This window comes from Microtus oregoni, unplaced genomic scaffold, assembly GCF_018167655.1.
Source record: "Microtus oregoni isolate MIOR12 unplaced genomic scaffold, Mior012 000008F_ref0000371, whole genome shotgun sequence".
Taxonomy (NCBI): domain Eukaryota; kingdom Metazoa; phylum Chordata; class Mammalia; order Rodentia; family Cricetidae; genus Microtus; species Microtus oregoni.
Window position 1 is genome coordinate 7,874,022 of NW_024543067.1, and position 22,269 is coordinate 7,896,290.

The 22,269-nt window shown below is 36.7% G+C and overlaps 1 protein-coding gene across 4 annotated transcripts in view; it reads right to left on the reverse strand.

The window, feature by feature from the left end:
* Ecpas (Ecm29 proteasome adaptor and scaffold) overlaps positions 1-22,269 on the reverse strand; it is a 121,461-nt gene that overhangs the window by 74,758 nt on the left and 24,434 nt on the right. For all 4 annotated transcript variants that reach the window (XM_041656915.1, XM_041656914.1, XM_041656912.1 and 1 more), the window contains 4 exons: positions 13,917-14,047; positions 6,551-6,667; positions 4,173-4,291; positions 1,918-2,067 (listed from right to left, as the gene is read on the reverse strand). In XM_041656915.1, coding sequence (XP_041512849.1) covers positions 1,918-2,067; positions 4,173-4,291; positions 6,551-6,667; positions 13,917-14,047 — 517 coding nt within the window. The remainder of the gene's footprint in view (positions 1-1,917; positions 2,068-4,172; positions 4,292-6,550; positions 6,668-13,916; positions 14,048-22,269) is intronic.

Here is a 22,269-nt window from a genome sequence, read left to right on the forward strand (position 1 = left end):
GTGTTCTATGCCCCAGAGCTTTCAGCTATCCTCCTTTCTTTGTAACTCACATCAGAAAACTCACTGACGTTTCTGACAAACTGCCAACATACAAGTGCAAAACAGTCTAAAAGTTCAAAACAAAGTAAAAGGATCAAAGAGAAAATGTTAGGAGCCAGCAAGATGGCTTAATGTGTTAAGGCACTGACCACAAAAGTCTGACAATCTGAGTTTGAGTCTGAAACCCATGAAAGGTAGAAAGAGAACCAGTTACACAAAGTGACCTCCACACACACGTATAAATAATAATAATAAAGTCTTAAAAGTAGAAAAAGTCAGAAAAAATAAGAATTTTCCCAGTATATATTCAAAGCTTTTTTTATATCTCCTCATTATCTTATTTACTTTTTAGTTTATGGAGAGTAGAAATAAGATCTCCAATGAATTCATTTTGATCCAATTAAAACTAGTATTCCTCATAATCAAAATAAATTTTTGATATAAATACTAGTTAAAATCCCTTTAACAGTATAATTCTATACTGATAAATCTAGTCATAATGGATAATAATAAAATTCTCATTATAATTAAAGAAAGTACTTGAAAGCTATGGTAGTTTGAATGAAAATGTCTCCATAGGCTTATAGTTGGTTCCCAGCTATTGGCACTTTGGGGGACAGTAAATCCCCACAACCATAACTGCTGGAAGGAGTAAGTCACTGGGGGTGAGATTTGAGTTTATATTCTCGCCCACTCTCAGTTTCATGCCTGCAGTCACAGCCCTACAGAAAAAAAAAAAAAAGAATAAAGAAAAATCAAGCTATTCAACTAAAGGAGCCAAAGAAGAGCAAAACGAATCATACAACCTGAACCCTTTGGTCTCTGGCACTGAGGTCAGATGATGTGCAGCGCCATTTGCCTGGTCCTCTATGTACATCTACACTCAAGATCAGAAGAACTTTAGGAAACTATCTCTGACAACAGGACAAAATCAATAGGCTAGTGGCAGATCTCAACCTGGAACTAGGCCAGATTCCAAAATCTGATAAAACATATCTTGACTACAAGGGGCTAACAGTCTGTTAAGAAAATGAAAATGTCAGCAATGTGATAAAAACACAAAGTAGTATACAGGTGGATCTTTGGGGTTATAAAGATACAGAAAACAGAGCAAATATCTACATAGAATAAGAAATGTCTGTCAGAGACAGAGTTGTCATCAAGCCAGAAAGAGATACTTTCCCAAGTGATTCTGTTGTTACTTCTTCTGTGGAGAAATATGCTAAAGAGAATTAATTGCAGTGCCGTAAAGAATAAGATGACAAGTGTTTGCAGTAGAGCATGAACTGCTGAATGCATACAATGACTGGCTAATGAGAAACCACAGTAAGATGTGTTTTGATCAATATCTATGCTAAAAATCAGGCAGAACTACAGCACTGTAGAGAAATTTGAAGGCATGATAGGGATAACTAAGTACAGTGATATATGTGTATAACAGATCATAGTGAAGCCCATTATTTTGTACATTAACTAAAAAAACTAAGTTAGAAAACAAAGAGGTAAGAACAAAATTTTAATCAGAGTTGAATAGATCCAAAAGTAAATGGTATCAGTGCAAAGAGATTTCAGGACATCAAGAAGAAAGAAAACTACAAAAAGAAAAGCTGGATATAATTTCCTAAGAGTACATACAAGGTGCTATGAGACTCAACACAACATCTATTTCTGCCTGGGACAGGTGAAGTATGAAACCACAACAGCAGGTCTACATTGACAGAGCCTTTATGCAGTGGAGCTGTATCTTAGCATTTAAGACTGATGCAAATCCTCAGAGATGAATCCATTCACAAGTGAGCCAAATCATTTAAAACAGCATATAATTTCCATATAGTAAACTCAGTAAAAAACAACATTGTTTGGTCTTTTTTAACTCACCCATAAGGCATCAAAAGGACATCTAGCATAAAGTCCAAAAGCAGCTGAACAGTCTTTGGTTTCTCAGCAAGATTAAAAGGAGAAGCTGATTTTGATGATTCAGCTGGGTATTTCATGTGAAAAAGGGTTGGTATTAAAAGATGCATTAAGCTGAAAGAAAAATTACATTTATTGAAACTACTTTATAATTCAATTTTTATACATGTGAATAACAACAAAGAACAGTTAATAAAAGTTGACAATTATATCAGGAACTGTTCATTTATGATACCAATTATGTACAAAAATCCTAATTTAGGGAGTGGTACTGATTTCCTAATCCCAGCACCCAGTAGACAGAGGTAGGCAATATCCGTGAGTTTGAGGTGAGCCTGATCTTCAGAACAAGTTCCAGGACAGCCAGGGCTACACAGAGGCTATCTCAAAAAAGAGAAAAAAAAAAGAAAGAAAGAAAATTAAGACTCTCAAAGTATTAAGATGAGCATGGTAGTGCTGAGGGAGTATTATCCTGTACAAAGTAAAGATTTGTCACTTATATAGGTTTAAAAAAATGCTGATTGGCCAGTAGCTAGGCAGGAAGTATAGGCAGGGCAACCGGACTAGGAGAATTCTGGGAAGAGGAAAGGCAGCCAGACTCAGAGGAAGCAAGATTAGAATGACTCAGTGAGAAAAAGTACCAAGTCCATGGATAAACATAAACAAGAATTATGGGTTCATTTAAATTGTAAAAGCAAGTTATTAATAAGCCTCAGCTAAAAGGCCAAATAGTATACAATTACGTTATAATTAATATAAGTCTCTGTGTGTTCTTTGGGACTGAACAACTGGCTGCAGGACCAGGCAGGACAGAAACTTCGATACATGGTGGTGCACACCTTTAATCCCAGCACTCCAGAGGCAGAGGCAGGTGGATTTCTGAGTTCAAGGCCAGCCTGGTCTACAGAGCAAGTTCCAGAACAGTCAGGACTACAATAGCAACCCTGCTAGCAAGAAAGAAAAGAAAAAATTTTGAATGAAAAAAAAAGAATTGAAATGATATTAAAATATTAAATTTTCAACATGGTCAAAAAAGAAAGAAAGAAAAGAAAGTCAAAGTATTAAGAAATTATTAGCATTTAGCCAAGGTGATCCATCACTTTAAAACTTCGAGAAAATATATATATATATATAATAGACTTGATGTTACCAAAGGGTATTTCAAATTAAATTTTAAAAAATAAAGTCAAATATGTCCTTTAAATAAAAAATTAATTTTTTATTTATTTTTATTTTATGTGCATTTGTGTTTTGCCTGCATGCATGTCTGTGTGAAGGTGTTGGATTCATTGAAACTGGAGCCACAGACAGTTGTGAACCGCCATGTGGGTGCTGAGAACTGAACCAGGGTTCTCCTGGAAGAGCAGTCAGTGCTCCTAACCACTGAGCCATCTCTCCAACACCCTAAAAATTTAATTACTAATTTTGTTTATAAATACCCACAGTCCTTTTCTCAGGGTTTCTGAAGTCCTAGATTTGAGCCCCAGCACCATTATCAATCAACTGATTGATCAATTAGTAAGTAAACAGAACTGGAAATATCTTTCTCATTGATGGGTCTGAGATACAGATCTTTTCCCTAAGCCAACAGACAAATGATATCCAAGTCCTTCCACTTTTCCAGCACCTATTTTAATATCATATCAAAAATACTCTATTGCTTCCAGAAGTTGCCGAGAAACGTCTTATACTTCAAGACAGAAATTTTTTGATTAAAAATTTTCCTTTCTGTTATTTAACACGTGTATAGGTACCTCGCCTACATGTATGTCTGTATACCACAAGAATAATCTAGTGCCCAGAGGCAAGAAAAGGGTGCTGGATCCCCTAGAACTGGAGTTAACAAATGGCTGTGAGCCACCATGTGGGTGACAGGAATTGAACGTGGGTTCTCTGAAAAAGCAGCCAGTGCTCTTAACTACTGAGCCATTTCTCCAGACTCAAAATGATCTTTAACATCACATAAATTTACCACTTAAAAACAAATAACAAAAACTAAAGCAGTTAGGTTTATACATTTTAATGTTCACATCAAGAACTTTTATAATGCTATTAATAAAATAATAACTAAAATAATAACAGAAAACTCAACTATCTTTCAGCTAAATGAGCTCGATCCCTTTCCATTTGCCAAATGAAATCAAATGTGACCTGTATTTAAAAGACACTCAGTTGCTGACTCTTGCAGATAAGAAATAGGTAATGAGGAAAAGCCATACCTATCCTGCTGTGGCTGAGGCTTCCCTTCCATGGCAGTAAGAAGCGTAGGGGCCAATTCACATTGTTTTTCCACTGGCAGGCGAGGGTAGCCCATCTTAACATAAATTATAGTGAAATTCTAATGCAGTAAAAGAAAAGCAAGCGAGTATGAAAGGAAAATATGATTACAAGAAGTTATAGTTATAACAAAATCATGAAAAAAAAATCATCCTCTCCACAAACTTATTACAGCTTAGTCAAGTTACCCTGATGTATTCAGGGTAAGAAGTCAAGCACAACTTATTCAAACTGTTTGTTTTAAAGTGGGCTTTTTATACAAGAAAGGTGACTTAACTGAAAGTAGTCATATGTGTAATTACTGTTATCTGGAAATAAAACAGCATCTAAGTCTGCATTACCATCAGTCTCCCAGACTGCTGTATTAGTACTCGACGCATGTTAACAAACCCCAGGCTTCCCTTTCCCAGCTGGTCAGTTACTAAAACTATCTTTGGAAACTGCAGCAGTCTGGTTCCTCACTTCAGTTACACATCAGCAATGGATGACAGAGGAGCCAGGGAAACTCAGGGTTATCAGTAGTTCTATAACCCATGTAAAATTCATAACGGTAGCAAACCTATGACATAAATCCATATTTATATATAAGACAGAGCTACTCATCTGAAGGATTAATCAGAAAAAATGAAAAGGTTTCATAAGGCCTTCTGTTTAGCACAGTTATTGGGCCTCATTGATTATATTGTCTTAAAGATATTATCCCTAATAGAACTGTCTGTCAAAAACAGGCACAACACCTCCAAAAGTTGTAACTCCTGCTAAAACAACTTATTAAATTTTGCGATATTGTTAAAAATCAAAAGAACCAGGAAAACTGTCTTCATATAATATCATTTCTTATATTTTGTTTTCATGAAATGGAATGAAGAGGAATATTTGCCAGTTTCAGGTGTACTCCACTACAGAAAGGGTATCTTTTGAATACACACATCAGAAACAGTATTGCTTGCTGTGACGTTTTGTTTGTGTTTTAACAAACAAAGCTTGCCTAAAGATCAGAGCGCAGAGCTAAGCCACTACAGGCAAGGCAGTGGTGGCTCACACCTTTAATCCTAGTATTTGGGAGTCCCACGCCTTTAATCTCAGCACTAGGAAGTGGAGACAGGAAGGGATATGACTGGACAGGAATAAACGGTGGGAGGAGACAACTCAGATGCAGTCTGAAGCAGACAGAGGAAACAGTCTGAGGACAAGACTGTCCTTTTAGTCTCAGAATTCAGTAGAAGTAAAAGGTCTCTCTAGTGGCTGGCTGCACGGCTTCTCTGATCTCTCAGCTTTCACCCCCAATATCTAACTCCATGTTTTTATTAAGAACAATCAGAATTCATGCTACATCTGGCACCCACAATTGCTTTCTCGTGCTCATGTGTTGTAACCCTTCTCTCTATTCAGATTTGTCTCATTTACTAAGAATAAAATCACTGTTATTTACACAAAAATAAAAATTGTATGTACTTGCAATATAGCTCAGCAGAATGCTTGCCTTACACATAAAAGACCCTGGGTTTAATCCCTAATACCATAAAAAAATTTTATATATGTATATATATATATGTATATATACATATATATATTTTAGAGTACCATGTGACATTTTAATATATGTATACATTATATGTTTCCATTAGGCTAAACATACCCTTAAATATCTACCATTCATTAAAGCAAACTCTTGAAAAGCCTTTTTCCCCCCTTGATTCCTGCTGAGTTATTTTGTTGTTCCTATGTGTGTGTGTTTCTTCTCTTTTTTATTTTTTCAAGAAGAACATTCCATTCCATTGCTCAGGCTAGTCTTGACTTTCTACCTGCCTCTACCTAACAAGTCAATGGGACTGTAGGTCCCACCCCACACTGGTCGCCTCTAGCTATTTGATGTCAGATATCAGACTGTTACCCATAGTCACCCTAACTAAGCAATAGCAGAGCAGAAGTTTCTGTTCTCTAACTTTGCTCCTAGTAATGAACCTTTTCCCAGCTTCTGATAACCTCTATTCTACGCTTAATTTCTAAGGACTAAAGTGTTCAGGTTCTCTATAAGTAAAGACCTGGTGGTCATTTCACCAACATTTCTTTGTTCAGTGTAAATTGACATTCATTACCATGTCCCTATAATGTTCTTTGAAGTAATATTACCTGTGAATCAGTACTCTGTGAAAAAACAGCATGTGATTTAAAGTAAAAATATTTCTATTAGATATGGTCTAAGAATAAAATTCTAAAGTTGCCAACATACATTGATGGCATCAACAACACAGTAAAAGGATTTACTATAAATTTTTAAAAAAGAAAAAAAAACATTCCAAAACAAACCAATTCTCACCGTGACAAAGGAAACTGCAGCAGGGTCCTGGTACTGAACCAATAGTGTCTCTACTGGGAGTTGTATTTTGGGGCGGCTTTTTATACGTTTGTTCAGATGGACCAGCAGTTCCATTACCTAAAGCAAAGATAGAAGAACGGAAGTTACCAATCATATCTTAAAAATAAAAGTTTAATTTCTTAGACAGTACTTATTTTGGTGAAAAGTAGCTACTTTATTCTTTTTAAGGACTATAAAATTGGTATCTCAGAAAGGGATGTACCAGAACCAGAAACACAGCATCTGAATTTCTGAGATCCCAAGAATATAAAATAGAAGATTCTACTGTTTCTAGATACACTTAGTCTGTCAAATCTACTTCTGAGAAAAAGTGGTAGAAACACTGAGTTCTGGGGATTAAATGTGCTTCAAGCTGAAACCAGTTTTAGAAAAGAACAAGGGTCTCAACGAATATGGCAAATTATATCTGGATGAAATCCAGAATGGTAAGAATTCAGAAAAACAAGGTCTGGATTACAAAAGAATTTAGCAAAACACTGAAGTACATTTCCTTTATCCTGAAAATCATCTGATACCAATAAAGAATTCAAGTAAAAGTTGGGCAGTGGTATCACAGGCCTTTAATCCCAGCATTCAGGAGGCAAAAGCAGGCAGATCTTTATGAGTTGGAGGACACCCTGATCTACAGAGTGAATTCCAGGACAAACCCTGTCTGCAACAAAAAAAACAAAACAAAAAAAAAAAATAACAACCTTCTTCCTCCTCTATTAGTGGGAAAGGAACAAAAGCAGAAATTAACACATCAACAATTTCTGTGTGTGGAAAGAAAGGAAAATATACAAGTTTATGATAAATGGCCTCGGTCTTACTCCAGTATAATATGTACTGAGAGAAGAAATTCAACATTTTTTAAACTCTAACCTAAGAAAGACTGAACATTTTAACTAGTCTGGAGGGCTGGCTGTATCTATGATATATTATTCCTGAAACATACAATGAAGCCTCAAAGCACACATTAGTGAAAACTACAGTTTGGGTGACTAAGTATAGTGCTGATATGAATATATTTCCTTTCAAAACATATGTGCTTATTTTTGTTGGATATAAATCCAAGACTAGAAGTGTTTAATCACGAAGTTATGCACACACCCAGTTTAAGCAGATACTTCCAAGTAGTTTCCAAAGTGAATAGTAATTTGTACTCCTGCCAGTAGTACATGAGCACTCAAGTTGTTCCACAGCCTTGCTAACATCAGGTATGGTCAGGCATTAACTTTTTGCTATTCTTATTTTTGGTTGTGAGCCTAGCCTTTAAAAGTTGAGTCATCTCTCCAGCACAACTTTTTGCTATTATAGTAACTATGAACAAAAAAAAAAGTTAACTAATACAGAATTCTACTTAGCAAACCTCATTTTCCTTAAAATTAATAAGTTGATACTAATTAGTACCAAAAAAAACCCCAAGGTTTTAGCTCTCTTTCAGCCAATTTATCCACAACTAAAAGCTATATTATGTAACATCCCACTTAAGTCAAACATGCATTATGAAATTGATGGTAAGGACTCAAAGTTCCACAAAGTCAACAAACAAAATCAATACAACTAACTCTGGTTATAAAATTCGAGTATAAAATTTTACACTAACTAGAGACAGTACAAAAATAAAGAAAAAGAAAGAAAATAAAAAGAATGGTTGCTTAATATGCACAAGGTCCTGGGTTCAATCATCTGCATAAAAGAAAATAAAAAGCTGGAAGGTGGTGGCGCACGCCTTTAATCCCAGCACTTGGGAGGCAGAGGCAGATGGATCTCTGTGAGTTCGAGGACAACCTGGTCTACAGAATCAGCCAGGACAGCCAGCAACCAGGACTGCACAGAAGAAACCCTCTCTCAAAAGAAAAAGAAGAAAAAAAGCCAACAACAACAAAAAACCAAATAACAAAAATAAATGCTGAGGAGACTATGGTATAAATGAGTTCTATTTAAAAATAAATGTTCTATGAGTCTTATTTTATATATTTTATTAAAGGGGAAAAATGCATTCTGTATTTGTGCTCAATATCTATACATTTTATTAACAATACTACTCAAATGACAATTATTACACTGTTCTAAAATTTACAAGGCATAAAGTATACGACTATATACTATGAAAGTAGATTCCTATCAAGAATCCACTCTCTAAAAGTCAAAATAACACACAAGAAAAGTTCTATTACTGCCTTCAGAGTGATTTTTAACCCCTATTTACTTTGACTAACTTTGGATGAATTAAATTTATTCTCATAAATACAGCAAAAAATTAACATATGTAGCCATTACACAGAAGCAGTATCTGGCAGAAACCAAGTTAATTTTGAAGTTACTCATCTGTTAAGTCCCTGTTTATAAAGTACATTGTTAGTCATGTGACATAAGGCAAATTACTTACCTTCTCTGAGTTCCAGTTTTTTCATCTATAAAATAGGAATAATTAGAGCACCTATACCTCACAGAATTCCTAAACTGAGACACTGTCCAATAATTTTGGCTATTACTATTAATTTCAGGATCATTATTCCCATTTGTAGGACATCAAAGGCAAACAACAAGATTCAATGAAAAGATATGTCAAAGAGTGGTATGATATTAAAGTATACCAGCTTTAAGTATTATTTCTTTGTCCCAGAAATTCTCAATTTTGCTTAAGAGTAAATCACTCTGCCAATAAATACATAAATAATACACTGTAATTGATAATAAAACATTAAATTTGTACATCAAAATGTATCTAATCAAAATATTAACCTACTGCAAACTGTAGAAAACTGTAATCCATGACTATTAATATACAAGACTAGAAGACAGTCTCGAGACAACTGTACAGTGTTAGCAGCAAACAACCTCCGGGCACACTGAGATCCACAGTCCACAAACAGGAATTGTTTTAAAGCTTATGAAGGACTTTTCTCAGGAGCACAGAATACCCTTTAGGACTGCAGATGTAACAGGAAAAATTAAACAGAACTGTCCGATTTCAGTCCAGAATGAAAAATAAAAGAAGGAAAATTTTGTATCAAATACTTCAAAACTAAAAACAATATTCTTATTAATAGTTTATCTAAAAAAAAGCAAACACTGTGTGTCAGTGTAACTGAAAAACATAACCAGAATAGCAAAGACAACTTGAAAAACGGGTCTTTATTCATTCTGAGCATGCTTGAAAACATAAGAAATGAAAAAATGTATTTGGTGACCAAGGTATTTTGGTATTTTGTATTTTAAACTTTAAATCCTCACTCACCTATTCATTCTTTGGTCTTTTAAGAATTCGTTAATAGCCAGGAGTGGTGGAGCATGCCTTAAATTCTAGTACACAGAAGGCTAAGGCAGACAGATCTGTAAGTTCAAGGTCTACACAGAGTTCCAGGTCAGTGGGGGTTATATTGTGAGACTATTAAAAAGTCATTAAATAAGTAAACATAAGCAAATAAAAGTTCATCAACCATTCTAAATTCAATTTGGTCTCTAAAATGTGGAGAAGAACCCCTTCACATTATTTTGTAAACCTAGCACTTAATGCATAATCATCATTATCATATATATAAAAATCTTGAGGAAATTTTTGAATAAAATAGATATAATGCAAATAAAAAGAGGAAAATAAAACTAAGTACTAGTTTGCCTTTTGAAACAGCTCATCCCTAAGAAAAATTAACCTAAGCTAGGCTGAGTGATATACTGTCAAGTATTTAGAAAGCACTGGGTCAGAGACCAGCACAATAAACAAATACGCAAGCAAACAAATACTATAATTTTGATAATAGTGACCAATAAACTAGAGCTAAGAGCTGAGAAGAAGCGCAGTCAGTAAAGAGCCTGCTATGCAGGCCTAAGTTCAAGCCCACAGAATCCATGTTATTTGGGTTTGGCTTTTCAGGACAGGGTTCTATTGAGGAATATTATTTTTAGGTGTGTGACTTTTGTTTATTCTACATTTGCTTAACTCTGTGAAGCTGTGAGTCTTTGCCTGTCTAAAACACCTGATGGTCCTAAAAAAAAGAGCTGAAGGGCCAATTGCAAGGCAGGAGCAATGACAGACAGGGCTGGCATGCAGAGAGAATAAGTAGAAGGAGAAATGAAGAGGAGGAGCAAGAGAACAAGGAGAGGAGGACATCATGGGCCAGCCACCCAGCCAGAAACATTAAGAGTAAAAGTAAAATATACAGAAGTAAGAAAAGAAAAAAGCCCAAAGGCAAAAGGTAGTCAGAATAATTTAAGCTAAGAAAAGCTGGCGAAAAAATAAAAAAAAATAAAAAAAAAAAAGAAAAGCTGGCGAGAAATTAGGCAAACTAAGGCCAGGCACTCATAACTAAGACTGTAGACCAGGCTCACCTCAAATTCAGAGATCCACCTGCCTCTGCTTCCTGAATGGTGGGATTAAAGGAGTGTGCCCCCACCCAGCCAACCAGAATCCTTGCTTTAAAAAAGAAAAGAAGCTATACCTAATGCCACATATACCTGCACTGGGGAAATAAAGCCAGCAGGGTTGTTGGGCTCATTGGCCAACCAAGTCTAGTCAAATCAGTGAGGCCCATGTGTAATAAGAGATCGTGCCTTAATGAAAAAGTGGAGGGGCTGGAAAGATGCCACAGGATTTAAGAGCACTGGCTGCTCTTTTAGAGGATCCAGATTCAATTCCCAGCACCCATATGGTGGCTCACAACCATCTGTAACTCCAGTTCCAGAGGATCTGATTGCCCTCTTCTGGCCTCAGTGGGCATCAGGCATCTACATGGTACAGCAGACATTCATACAGGCTAAACATCCATGCAGACAAATATTTAAAAATCTTGTAAACATATTTAAAAAGTGGAATACAACTGGGAAAGCGATCCAACATCATTTTCTAGCCTTTATATGTGTACAGTCACATGCCATGAAAACATGTACATACACACAAAAACATACAAAAAAAAGAACCCTGAAAACAAGAATGAAATTTCTACATTTGGAAGGATAATAGGATAAATAATATAACAAAAGTGAATGATACATAACCTAAAATTTGAAACAGGTAATTAAAGAGGGATTATTTTCTACAAAAAAGAAAAGAAAAAGAAATATAGTATCTTAAGTAAACCAGTTTGTTTGCTTTTATTATACTAAAATTACTCAGCATAAACTAAAACAATGGTTCTTTGGCTACTTCCTGAACTCCACTTTCAGCTTCTAGTCCAAATAGCTTTAGCAGTTAAGTAAAGATATCACTACCACCCACTCAAATCAGTGCTGTAGAACTCTGCTTCCTCCTACCATCCATCCTCATCCACTGAGGGAATCTCTGTGGCCTTGTTGAGCTCACCAAGGGCATCACATTCAGTCCCAACTAGGAATCTATCATCTCTTAACCTGGTAGATCTCTCTTCCTGCTTACCAAGAAGCCTCACATCAATCCATACTCAGTCATAACCACATTCCCATCTTCTTCCATCTACTCCTTTCTTTTTCCCTCTTAACAAATGTAAAATGTGCTCCATGCATTTTATTACTTGGTATGCAGCTGGTGGTGTTGTTTTGAAAAGTAAAACCTTCTTAGGTGATAAAATCTCACTGGAGTAAGTTGGTCCCTGGGGAGGTGCTCTGGCTTTATAGCCAGGCCTCACTTCTGCTTACTGAGTGACTATAACATGACCTTCATAGTCTTACTATAATGCCTTAAACCGTGAGTCAAAGTAAATTCTTCCTTCTTTAGGTGTAGTTATAGTTTGTGTTTTAACAAATAAAGCTTGCCTGAAGATCAGAGTGCAGAGCTAAGCCACTAGAGGCCAGGGAATGGGCACACACCTTCAATCCCAGGACTCAGAGGCAGAGGGATCTCTGTGAGTTCAAGGCCACCCTGGGCTACACAAGACTAACTCTGTCTAAAAGAGAAAGAGCTCACACAAAGGTGATCAGGTGGTGTCAGCACTAAGGAGGTGGAGACAGGAGTGGCATGGCTGGGTGGAGAGAACATAAGATGGGAGGAGACAGGAGCTCAGTGCAGATGGTAGTGCAGATGCAGTCTGAGGTGCAGCCTGAAGCAGTCAGTCAGAGTCTAAGGATTTCATAGAGGTAAATAGTATCTCTAGTGGCTGGCTGCACTGCTTCTCTGATCTCTCAGCTTTCACCCCCTAATATCTGACTCCGGGTTATTAAGAACAATTAGAATTCACACACAGGGAAGTATTTTGTGTCAGCAATAGAGAAAAGTAACAAATACAGAATGTCCCATAAGGCATACAGAAAATTTACAGTAAATAACCAGGCTACTATCACTAAGTAAACAGATATCAATCTGTAAAAGAATTTTGATACCCTGAGAGCAAGAAAAGTCCACTGAAGGGTCTTAAATAAGAGAATGACATGCCTAAAAAGAAATCTACCTCAACAAATAAGGATTAACAGCACGTAAAGATTAACACATATATGGTAAGACTGTCCATCTTTTCCAGCAGCAAACAAAACAGACATTCTGGAAGATAATCTTCCTACTGAACTCAAATCAGGCCTTTTAGGGCAGACATTCAAGTTAACATCAATCAATTATAATATCACAGGAGATGAAACCTGATGACAGATCAAAGACCAGAAGCTCTATCACAAATATACTGGAAAAAATAATGAACTATTCTACAGATTAAAGGGAAACATATTCTATAAAGAACAATTTAAAAATAAAATAGTGAGGGGGCTGGAGAGATAGCTCAGTGGTTAAGAGCATTGCCTGCTCTTCCAAAGGTCCTGAGTTCAATTCCCAGCAACCACATGGTGGCTCACAACCATCTGTAATAAGGTCTGGTGCCCTCTTCTGGCCTGCAGATATACATACAGACAGAATATTGTATACATGAATGAATTAATAAATAAATAAATATTTAAAAAAATTTTAAAAAAATAAAATAAAATAGTGATATTATAGTTATATATCTTTATGAAATAGTATTTTGTAGAACATAAAGTATAAATTACATTAGAATAGTCTGCTTTCAAAAACTTTATTTGCTTACCTTTATTACCTTTATTCAAGGATATATTCACCATCAACCAATGATTAAACAACATTTCCCCTTCCTACACTGGCTTTCATATTCGGTTTTAGAACAGTCCAGATGATTATCTCGATTAAAGCACCTGGCACTGATAACAAGCACGCACTGGGTAGTAAAGGCAGCTACCCCAGGCAGTTAAGCTTTTCCATCAGAAGCTGATTCTTAGACTTACCATACATTTGGAAAAGTAATTAGGATCTTAAGCGTACAACAATGGAAATCTTTTTAAAAACCTCACTTCATGATATACACTCTTCACCAATTATTTCCCCCCAAATGGCCCCCAACATGCTTACCTTTTTCCGTACTCCTTCTTGAGTGCTGGACAGTTTGAGCAAAACAGGAGGAAGGAATTTAGATATAATATTTTGTAACTGTTCATCTGTTTCAGCATGGCCAAGTCGTAAAAAGACCCGTTCGAGCTGATCTATAATATAAAAAGAAAACAAGAGAACTTGACAAACCAAACATAACCAAGCCTATTTTTATAACATAATCCTATTTTCTGTACTGCAGATCCTTCAGTCAAGAATTTCAATTAGACTAGCCCTTTAATTGACTCTGACACACCAGAAAGTACTGCTTTAAAGGTCTAATAGCTAATCACGTGCTACTCTGCAACTGTCTGGGGACATTTAATCTCTAGAAAGGAGAACAGCCAAGAGTAATGAAATTCCTTCCTACATACAAAGTTACCTTGTCTTTCTGAAGTTAGTTATTAAGAAAGGATATGCAGGGCGGTGGTGGTGCACGCCTTTAAACCCAGCACTCGGGAGGCAGAGGCAGGCCTGGCTAGCAGAACACAACAGAAGAACTTTATTTAACTAGATGTCAGGGACAACCTAACTGATGAGGTTTCTCCAAAGACAGAATCACTGACTACTACTGTGTTGTAGCTGAATCAGAAAATCAGAGACAAATTTCCCACAGGAAACTTACAGTGAGAAAATGTTAGACAAGACCATAGGGGTGTGTTCAGCAAAAGGTAGACAGCAATTATTAAACAAGCCGCCATGTATCTTTGACCAGTATACTACAGGACAGAGGGAAAGGTGACAGAGAGGGAACTCGCACAAATGCCAAATATCTAGTTGCAAATTACTGTCAACTTTCTGGTATTTTCAGTATTGGGGGAAAATGGTACTGTATGAGATACTTGTTCCTCAAAGTCTCTTGCAAAAAGTATCAGAGCACTAAGCAAAGTGATGCATGACTATAATCCAGCATTTAGAAGGCTGAAGTAAAAGGATCATGCTAAGTTTAAAGTCACCCTGTTCTGCATAACAAGATACTATCTCAAAAAGGCAGATGAGGATGACTCACAAGTAAAAGCTCTTGCTGTACAAACAAAGATCCAAGTTCAAATAACCAGAACTCAGGTAAAAGCCTGGATATATATAATCACGTGGCTATAACTGTAACATTGTGAATAAGCAGACACACAAGGAACGCCAGGGCTTACTGATCACCAACCTAACTCCAGGTTCGGTAAGCAAGAGCAACCCTGCCTCAAGTGAATGACGTGTAGAGTAAGAGCAACACATTCAAACCCTTCTCTGGCCTCCCTGCTATAAGGACACACATTTCTGCACACACACATAGGCATGCATACTACACACCACATACACATACACACACACGCAAACATCACACATCACTTGTAAAAAAAAATTATCAGTGGCAATGAATGAGCTGGAAATGTTCTATATCTTGATCTGGGCAACATGCACTATATCTCAATTTAAGAATAAATTTTTAAGTCTTCATTATGCAGTGATAAAAACAGAAAACACTTTCAGGTGAACTAATATAGCTACTAAAATTTACTTTAAATAATAAGTAGAATATTAGCCAATAGACAGAAGTCATACAAATGAAACTCAGACTACCCACTGACTGAAAATTAGCCAAGTTTTATAACAGATACTAAGAATTATTTTGTTTGCCTCAAATAATCTCTCTGTGAAGAAAGATGGGCATCTATTAGTCGAGTGAGTCCTAAAGGGACAAGAAACAGCAACACCCTCGTAGCAATGTGCAAACCCTATATCCAGCATGAATCTTGTTTCTAAATATCATTCTGTAATAAAAGGGAACAGATTTCTCGGCAAACTAACAATCCCAGGGCTTAGGACAGGAAAACGATTATATTAGAAAGGTCAGTCTAAATATCTTACAGTATTAGAGATGACATGAAGCATCAAGAAGGGATAGAAATCAACTGAAAGAGCTCCTACTGGCCGATAGTAGATCAATTAATAACAGAACACAATAAATAGCACAGCACTGGATTAAAAGCCAAACTAGAAACATCCATATTGATGTTAATAAATGATTAAAGAAACTAAAAGAAAAAAGAAGCTAATCTTTCTTATGAAAAAACAAACTACTATATGTAGTATGTTCCTAAAGGAAAGTATAGCTTCATTCCCTTTTCTCTTTTCAAGGTAGCCTGGATATAGTTACTACTTACAAAGAACAAAAGAAAATAGATTAACTTTACAATGGAAAAACACTCTCACCCAAGTAAAGAGAGTTAACAACAGCAGTGACATAACATGTGCATGATGAGATATAACAAGACAGGCATTTCAGCGCTCTTGGGTTCATTCCCAAATCCATCATCCTAGTCTACTTGTAGTGAAACAAAAGAAGAGCCAAACTGGAAGACACTCTATAGGGTAACTGGTTGGTATTTCTCAATTATGCCAAGATCCTGAAAAGCTGGGAGTGGGAGGGCGACTAATATACTGCCCCAGAGAGGCTAGGTTATATAACTAAATGCAGCCTTGTACAGGATCCTGGAAGAACAAAAGACATCAGAAGAAAAGCTAGTAAAATCCCAAATTCAAGTTTAGTTTAAGAAATTAATAATAAAAGTAAAATAGAACAAAGAATCAAAATTAGGCAGGTAAACTCTGAGAGTACTAGATCAAATGATTGATTCTATTTAATGAATGCTCAGTATTGTGAAAGAAATTCTTTTCTTCCCCCAAGAAAGGGTTTCTTTGTGTAGCCTCAGCTGTCCTGGAACTCACAGAGATCTACCTGTCTCTGTCTCCTGAGTGCTAGGACTAAGGGAGTACACTGCCACCTCCTGGCTGTAAAACAAATTCTTAAGAATGGTAAATTCAACCATAGCATCTGTATGCTATGAACATGTTTCATTACCATTGATTCAAAGAGAAGCTACTTTAGACTATGCTTTTTTTTAAATATTTTTTATGGTTTATTTAACTTTATTTTATGTGCATTGGTGTGAAGGTGTCAGATCCCCTGCAACTGGATCTTCAGACAGTTGTGAGCTGCCATGTGGGTGCTGGGAATTGAACCCGGGTCCTCTGGAAGAGCAGTCAGTGCTCTTAACCACTGAGCCATTTCTCCAGCCCCTAGACTATGCTTTAGACAGAATATAGTTAGGCAGAAAGTCCAAGCAGCGATAGAGGGAAAAAGAAGGCGAAGTCAGGGAGACGCCATGTAGCTGCCGAAGGAGAAAGATGCCAGAACCTTACCAGTAAGCCACACCCTCGTGGCAATACAAAGAGTAAAAGAAATAGGTTAATTTAAGATATAAGAGTTAGCTAGAAATATGCCTGAGCCAGTGGCCAAACAGGGTTGTAATTAATATAGTTTCTATTGTATTGTATGTTATATTGTAATTAATATAGTTTCTATGTGCTTATTTGGGTCTGTGCGGCTGGGAAACAAAAGTATAGTCTCCAGATACAATCTGGGAATGCCAAGGAAAGAGCATATTCTTCAATACATCTCAGCTCTTGAGACAGTAAAAACTGCCCACAGACAAGCTATAATCACAGGAACACTATTCTACAAAGACAGTTAAATTTTCACAACAAATTAACATAGAAAAATCTATGCCAAAGTTTAAAAAAGGGGATATACTGTACTCATTTTTCACATACTCCTTCATAATGGAATGTGATACTACAAAGAGCACCAAACATCATACAAGGGTACTTCCAAAGCAGGCAGAGTTAGAGCTCTGTAATTCAGTGAAGCAGGATCAATGTACAACTAATCAGGCCATCTTTTAGAGACACTATGTACTTTTAAATAGAAGCTAATCAAGCTGGGTGTGACTAACACATTCCTTTAATGCCAGCGTGTTGAAGGCTGAGTCAGGAGGCTAAGAAGTTCAAGGTCACCCTGTCCTACACACCAAGAATCTGTCTTAAACAGAGGAGTGGGGGTACAGAGAGATGGCTCAGAGGGAAGGTGCTTGCTGCCCAGCCTGACGACCTGAGTTGATTCCCAGGATCACAAAGTGGAAGGCGATAACTCCTGCAAGTTGTCTACTGACCTCCAGACACATGATATGACATGCATCCCTAAACACACACACACATAGGCTAGGACCTGCACGAGGGAGAAGATGCAATATTTTTCTCCTTAAGATTGTAACCTATAGTGATATTTTATTTGTATTCTAATAAATAAAGTTTGCCTGAAGATCAGAATGCAAAGCTAAGCCACTAGAGGCCAGGAAGTAGCGGCACACATCTTCAATCCCAGGACTTGGGAGACAGAGGCAGACGGATCTCTGTGAGTTCAAGGCTACCTACCCTGAGGTACACAAGATTGATCCAGAGATAGATCTAGGTGGTGGTGGTTCACATCTTTAATTCCAGTATTTGGGAGTCACACACCTTCAGGGGACAGGGGGCTGGGTGGAGAAAGGAATATATAGGGGAAAGACAGGAACTCCCTCAAGTGTAGAGTCTGAAGATCATCCATTCGGTCTGAGCATTGCCAGAAGAAGGCATCATATCCCCTGGAGCTGATGGCTATGAGCCACCCATCACTAGCGATAGGATCCAAACTTAGTTCTCTGCAAGAACACTATGCACTCTTAAATGGCCAAGCCATTTCTTCAGCCCTTCTTTCTCCATTTATTCAGCTCAGGACCCGAGCCCATGGAATGGCATTACCCACACTTAGGATGTGGCTCCTTCCTACCTTTATGTCTAGACATTTGTTTCCCAGGTGATTACAGATCCTATCAGGTTGATAATTAAGTATTAACCATTACAGAACTAGAAAATTATCTAACATAAAAACAATCATATCTAGTAGCTAAGCATGGTATAACATACCTGTAATTCTAGCACTCGAGAAGAGAAAGCAGAACTAGAAATTCAACGTTACCCTGAGCTGTAGCCAAGAAGGAAGGAAAGAAGAAAAGGAAGGAGAGGGAAGGGAAGAGGAAGGAAAGAAAGAGCGAGGGAAAGAAGAGGGAAAAGAGGGCCAGAACAAAAGGGAAGGAAAGGAAGGTGGGAAAGGGATGGGAGAGAGATAGCTAGATACAAAGGCAACGACAGAGACAAATACTGAATTTTACTGGAGCCAAATGCTGCAACCCTGGGGAGTGGATGCACATAGAGAGGATGCCTCAGACTGACCCAAAGAAACTGAGAAATAGACTAATCAGAACAAGGCTGGGCAGGCTTGTACACAGATTCTAATTCCATCAGTCTATTACAAGCTTTAAATGTACAGACTCTTGCCCATGATGTCTTTTTGTTAAGGCACAGGGGAAAATGGCCTCATTCATGTTGAGTGGGAATACCAGCAACATAGAATCATCTAACAATCACCAAGTCTTGGTGTGCCCCCACCCCCAAAAAAAGTACTCAAGAGTCAGTGCAAGCTGTTTGGAAAAGTTGTGACTAGAGCAGGACATCCTAAGGCCAAAGTCATCGCTTCAACAGCTGCTATGGTGAAAGTGGTTCCTGTACCTACGAAGTGATCAAAAGTGCCAAAGAAAGTACTTCTCCATTTCAAGGCAAGCAGGTGAAATGAGAGGTTGCTACTACTTGTTTCTACAAAATTGAAGGCAATGTCAAGTACTGAGATTTGGAAGGTATAAAATAGGTCAGAAGTTTATCAATAATAGAAAAAGGCTTACAATTATCAAGGTAAAAAAGAGAAGAAAACATGATTAAAACTGAAGAAATGGTAAAGGACCCTATTAAGATTAGATTAGTAAACACATACTATACCACTAAACAAATCAAAAGACTCCTACCCTTTTGTTCCCCTCCCCACATAATATTTACCAAAGGGATAATTTTAGATCCTTGAAGCTTCTCCAGGTATTGGAAAGCCTCTGTTATTCAATGACGGGACCTCTGATCACATCAGAAAGCGTATACTAAAGAAGTAACTGATAGAGGGAATTCCTAAACAATTTGTGCCAAGTAATAACTCAAAAAAGGGCTTGGCTTGGCTGGAGTCTTCTGTGAGGCTGGATTATCTCAGTCAGCAGCCTTGAAGCCTTAAAGCGTTCTGGATGCAGAATTCTGAGAAAACTGTAACAAAAGCAAGATGCTGAAATACTTGGGCTATTCATTTTTATTGGTGTCTGGTCCCCTTGCTCTGAAAATACATAAACTTTTAAAGGTAACATACATATCTGCATTAATACAAGTATAGACTGTGCATTGTACACAAGTCAGTCAAAGATAATTTTTTGTTTTATGTATGAGCACATGAAATTACATCATGTGTTTTGTAGTTCTTCTAGGTTAATTATTTTATGTTTGTAGTTAGGTTTTGCAGGGTGTCTTCTCCAATCAAACCTGATACATATCAACCTGAAATCAGTCCAGAGCCTCTCAATTCCTGTGGAAATAAAAACATAACCTCTTCTCTCAAAAAAAAAAAAAAAAAAAAAAAAAAACCTCAAAAAAGGGATAGGTCACCCTAAAAAGACCAAAACATGCTTGGGGGATTGCAACTAACGCCAGGTAATAAAGGGAAGAGGCTGGAAATCAAGCCACATGAGCAATGACTTGATGAGTATCTTGGCAGTGAAAACTCTAGAAAACACCAGCTTTGGCAATAAATGCCTATAACCCAAGCACTTGAGAGGCTGGGAAAAACTAGTAAACCTGGAAAAATCTTTGGAGACCTCCAACTTTACAGCAACTGATGAGAACTGATGGTGGTATCTATTTACAGCCTTCTGGACGATCACAGCCTTAATCTGTTAGGTATATCTACAATACTACATAAAAATGTTATTATGTACATATATGTCCTATGTGGCTACTTAAAATACATTATTTCCTGGGCTGGTAAGATGATTCCATGCCATCAAGCCTGATGATCTAAGTTCAACCCCAGAACCTACATTATGGAAACAGAAAACTAATGCCAGCAACATATTCCTGGACCTCTACATTCACTCCATAGATACATGCACACACACAAACGTGAAATATGTGTTTACATATATATATATATATATATATATATATATACACACACACACACATATATTACTTTTTTAATTTTATCTGTTTTAAAAAAGCTTGCTAACTACAAAACAATTTAAATTAACATATAATATTATAAATGAGGAATTTATCCAGTTTTTCAGTTTCAGAACACATGTTTAGCTAAGATTAATTGTAGACTCTAACAGTCAGTAGAAATCCTATGCTGGATGTTAACACCTTCATTTAACACCACCAAGAGAAAACTAAGACAGGCCTGAAAGCTAAAATTTCATGTGCCAACAGACAGAAGAGCACATTTGCTAGAAGTTAAAAGACAAGTTGCTGAAGCTGGTTCTCTCTTCCCATGGTGTGAGCTCCAGGAACCAAACTGTCAAGTTCAAGATTGTCAAGCTTGGCAGAAAAATGCCTTTACCTACTGAGCCATCTCTCTACCTAAGAAATAACAATAATAATAAGTAAATAAAATATATTTTACTTGAACACAAAGGCAAATAAAATAATAAGTCAAATAGCAAAGCAAATCCAGTGTTACATAAAAAAATACATCATGCTAAAGAAGAGCTTATTTCAAAAACGTTTAAAAAGTCAGTTTACATTTAAAATCAGTATATTTAACCATACTAACAGAATTAAGATTTTAAAATCCTATAAAATTTTAATATACTTAGAAAAGGTACTCAGGTTGACAAGATATGAATAAATTATCCATATTGAACAAAGTTGAAAGAGAATTTAATTAATCTGTTAGGAGTTTTTTTAATTTACAGCAAACACTGTACTTAATGAAAAATTAATTACATAAATTACATGCTGCCTTATTTTGGGAACAACAGAATTTTCACTAGTATAATTCTATTCAGAGACAGGAGGGATGGTTCAGTGATTAAAACTCCTTTCTGGTCTTGGGGAGGGCTAGGTTTTGTTCCCAGCACACACAAAGGCTCACAACATGTGTAACTGGAGTTCCAGGGGATCCAATATCCTCTCTGCCCTCTGTGGGAACTAGAAATGCCATGGTGCACATACAACATGCAGGCAAGCACTCACACATAAAGCAAAAATAAATTTTAAAAAAAAGTTTATCAAGGGCTAAGAATGTAAGTAAGTTGTAAAGCACTTGTTAAAAAAAAAAATGTTGCGTTTAGACCTGGGTCTCATCTGTAAGCTACCATATCATAAATACATACTTTTTCTTTTAAATCTAAAGAAAAAAATCAGAAACCCATTCTCGTCCTAAGCCTTTCAGACAGGAGTTATTTCAATTTATACTAACAAGGTGTCAGTTATCCCCAAACTGATCTATAGAAAATATTACCCAATAATAACTCAAAAAGTATTTTAAAGATTACTAAATAAAAGGTTTATTCTACCACTTCTACAAAGGAAT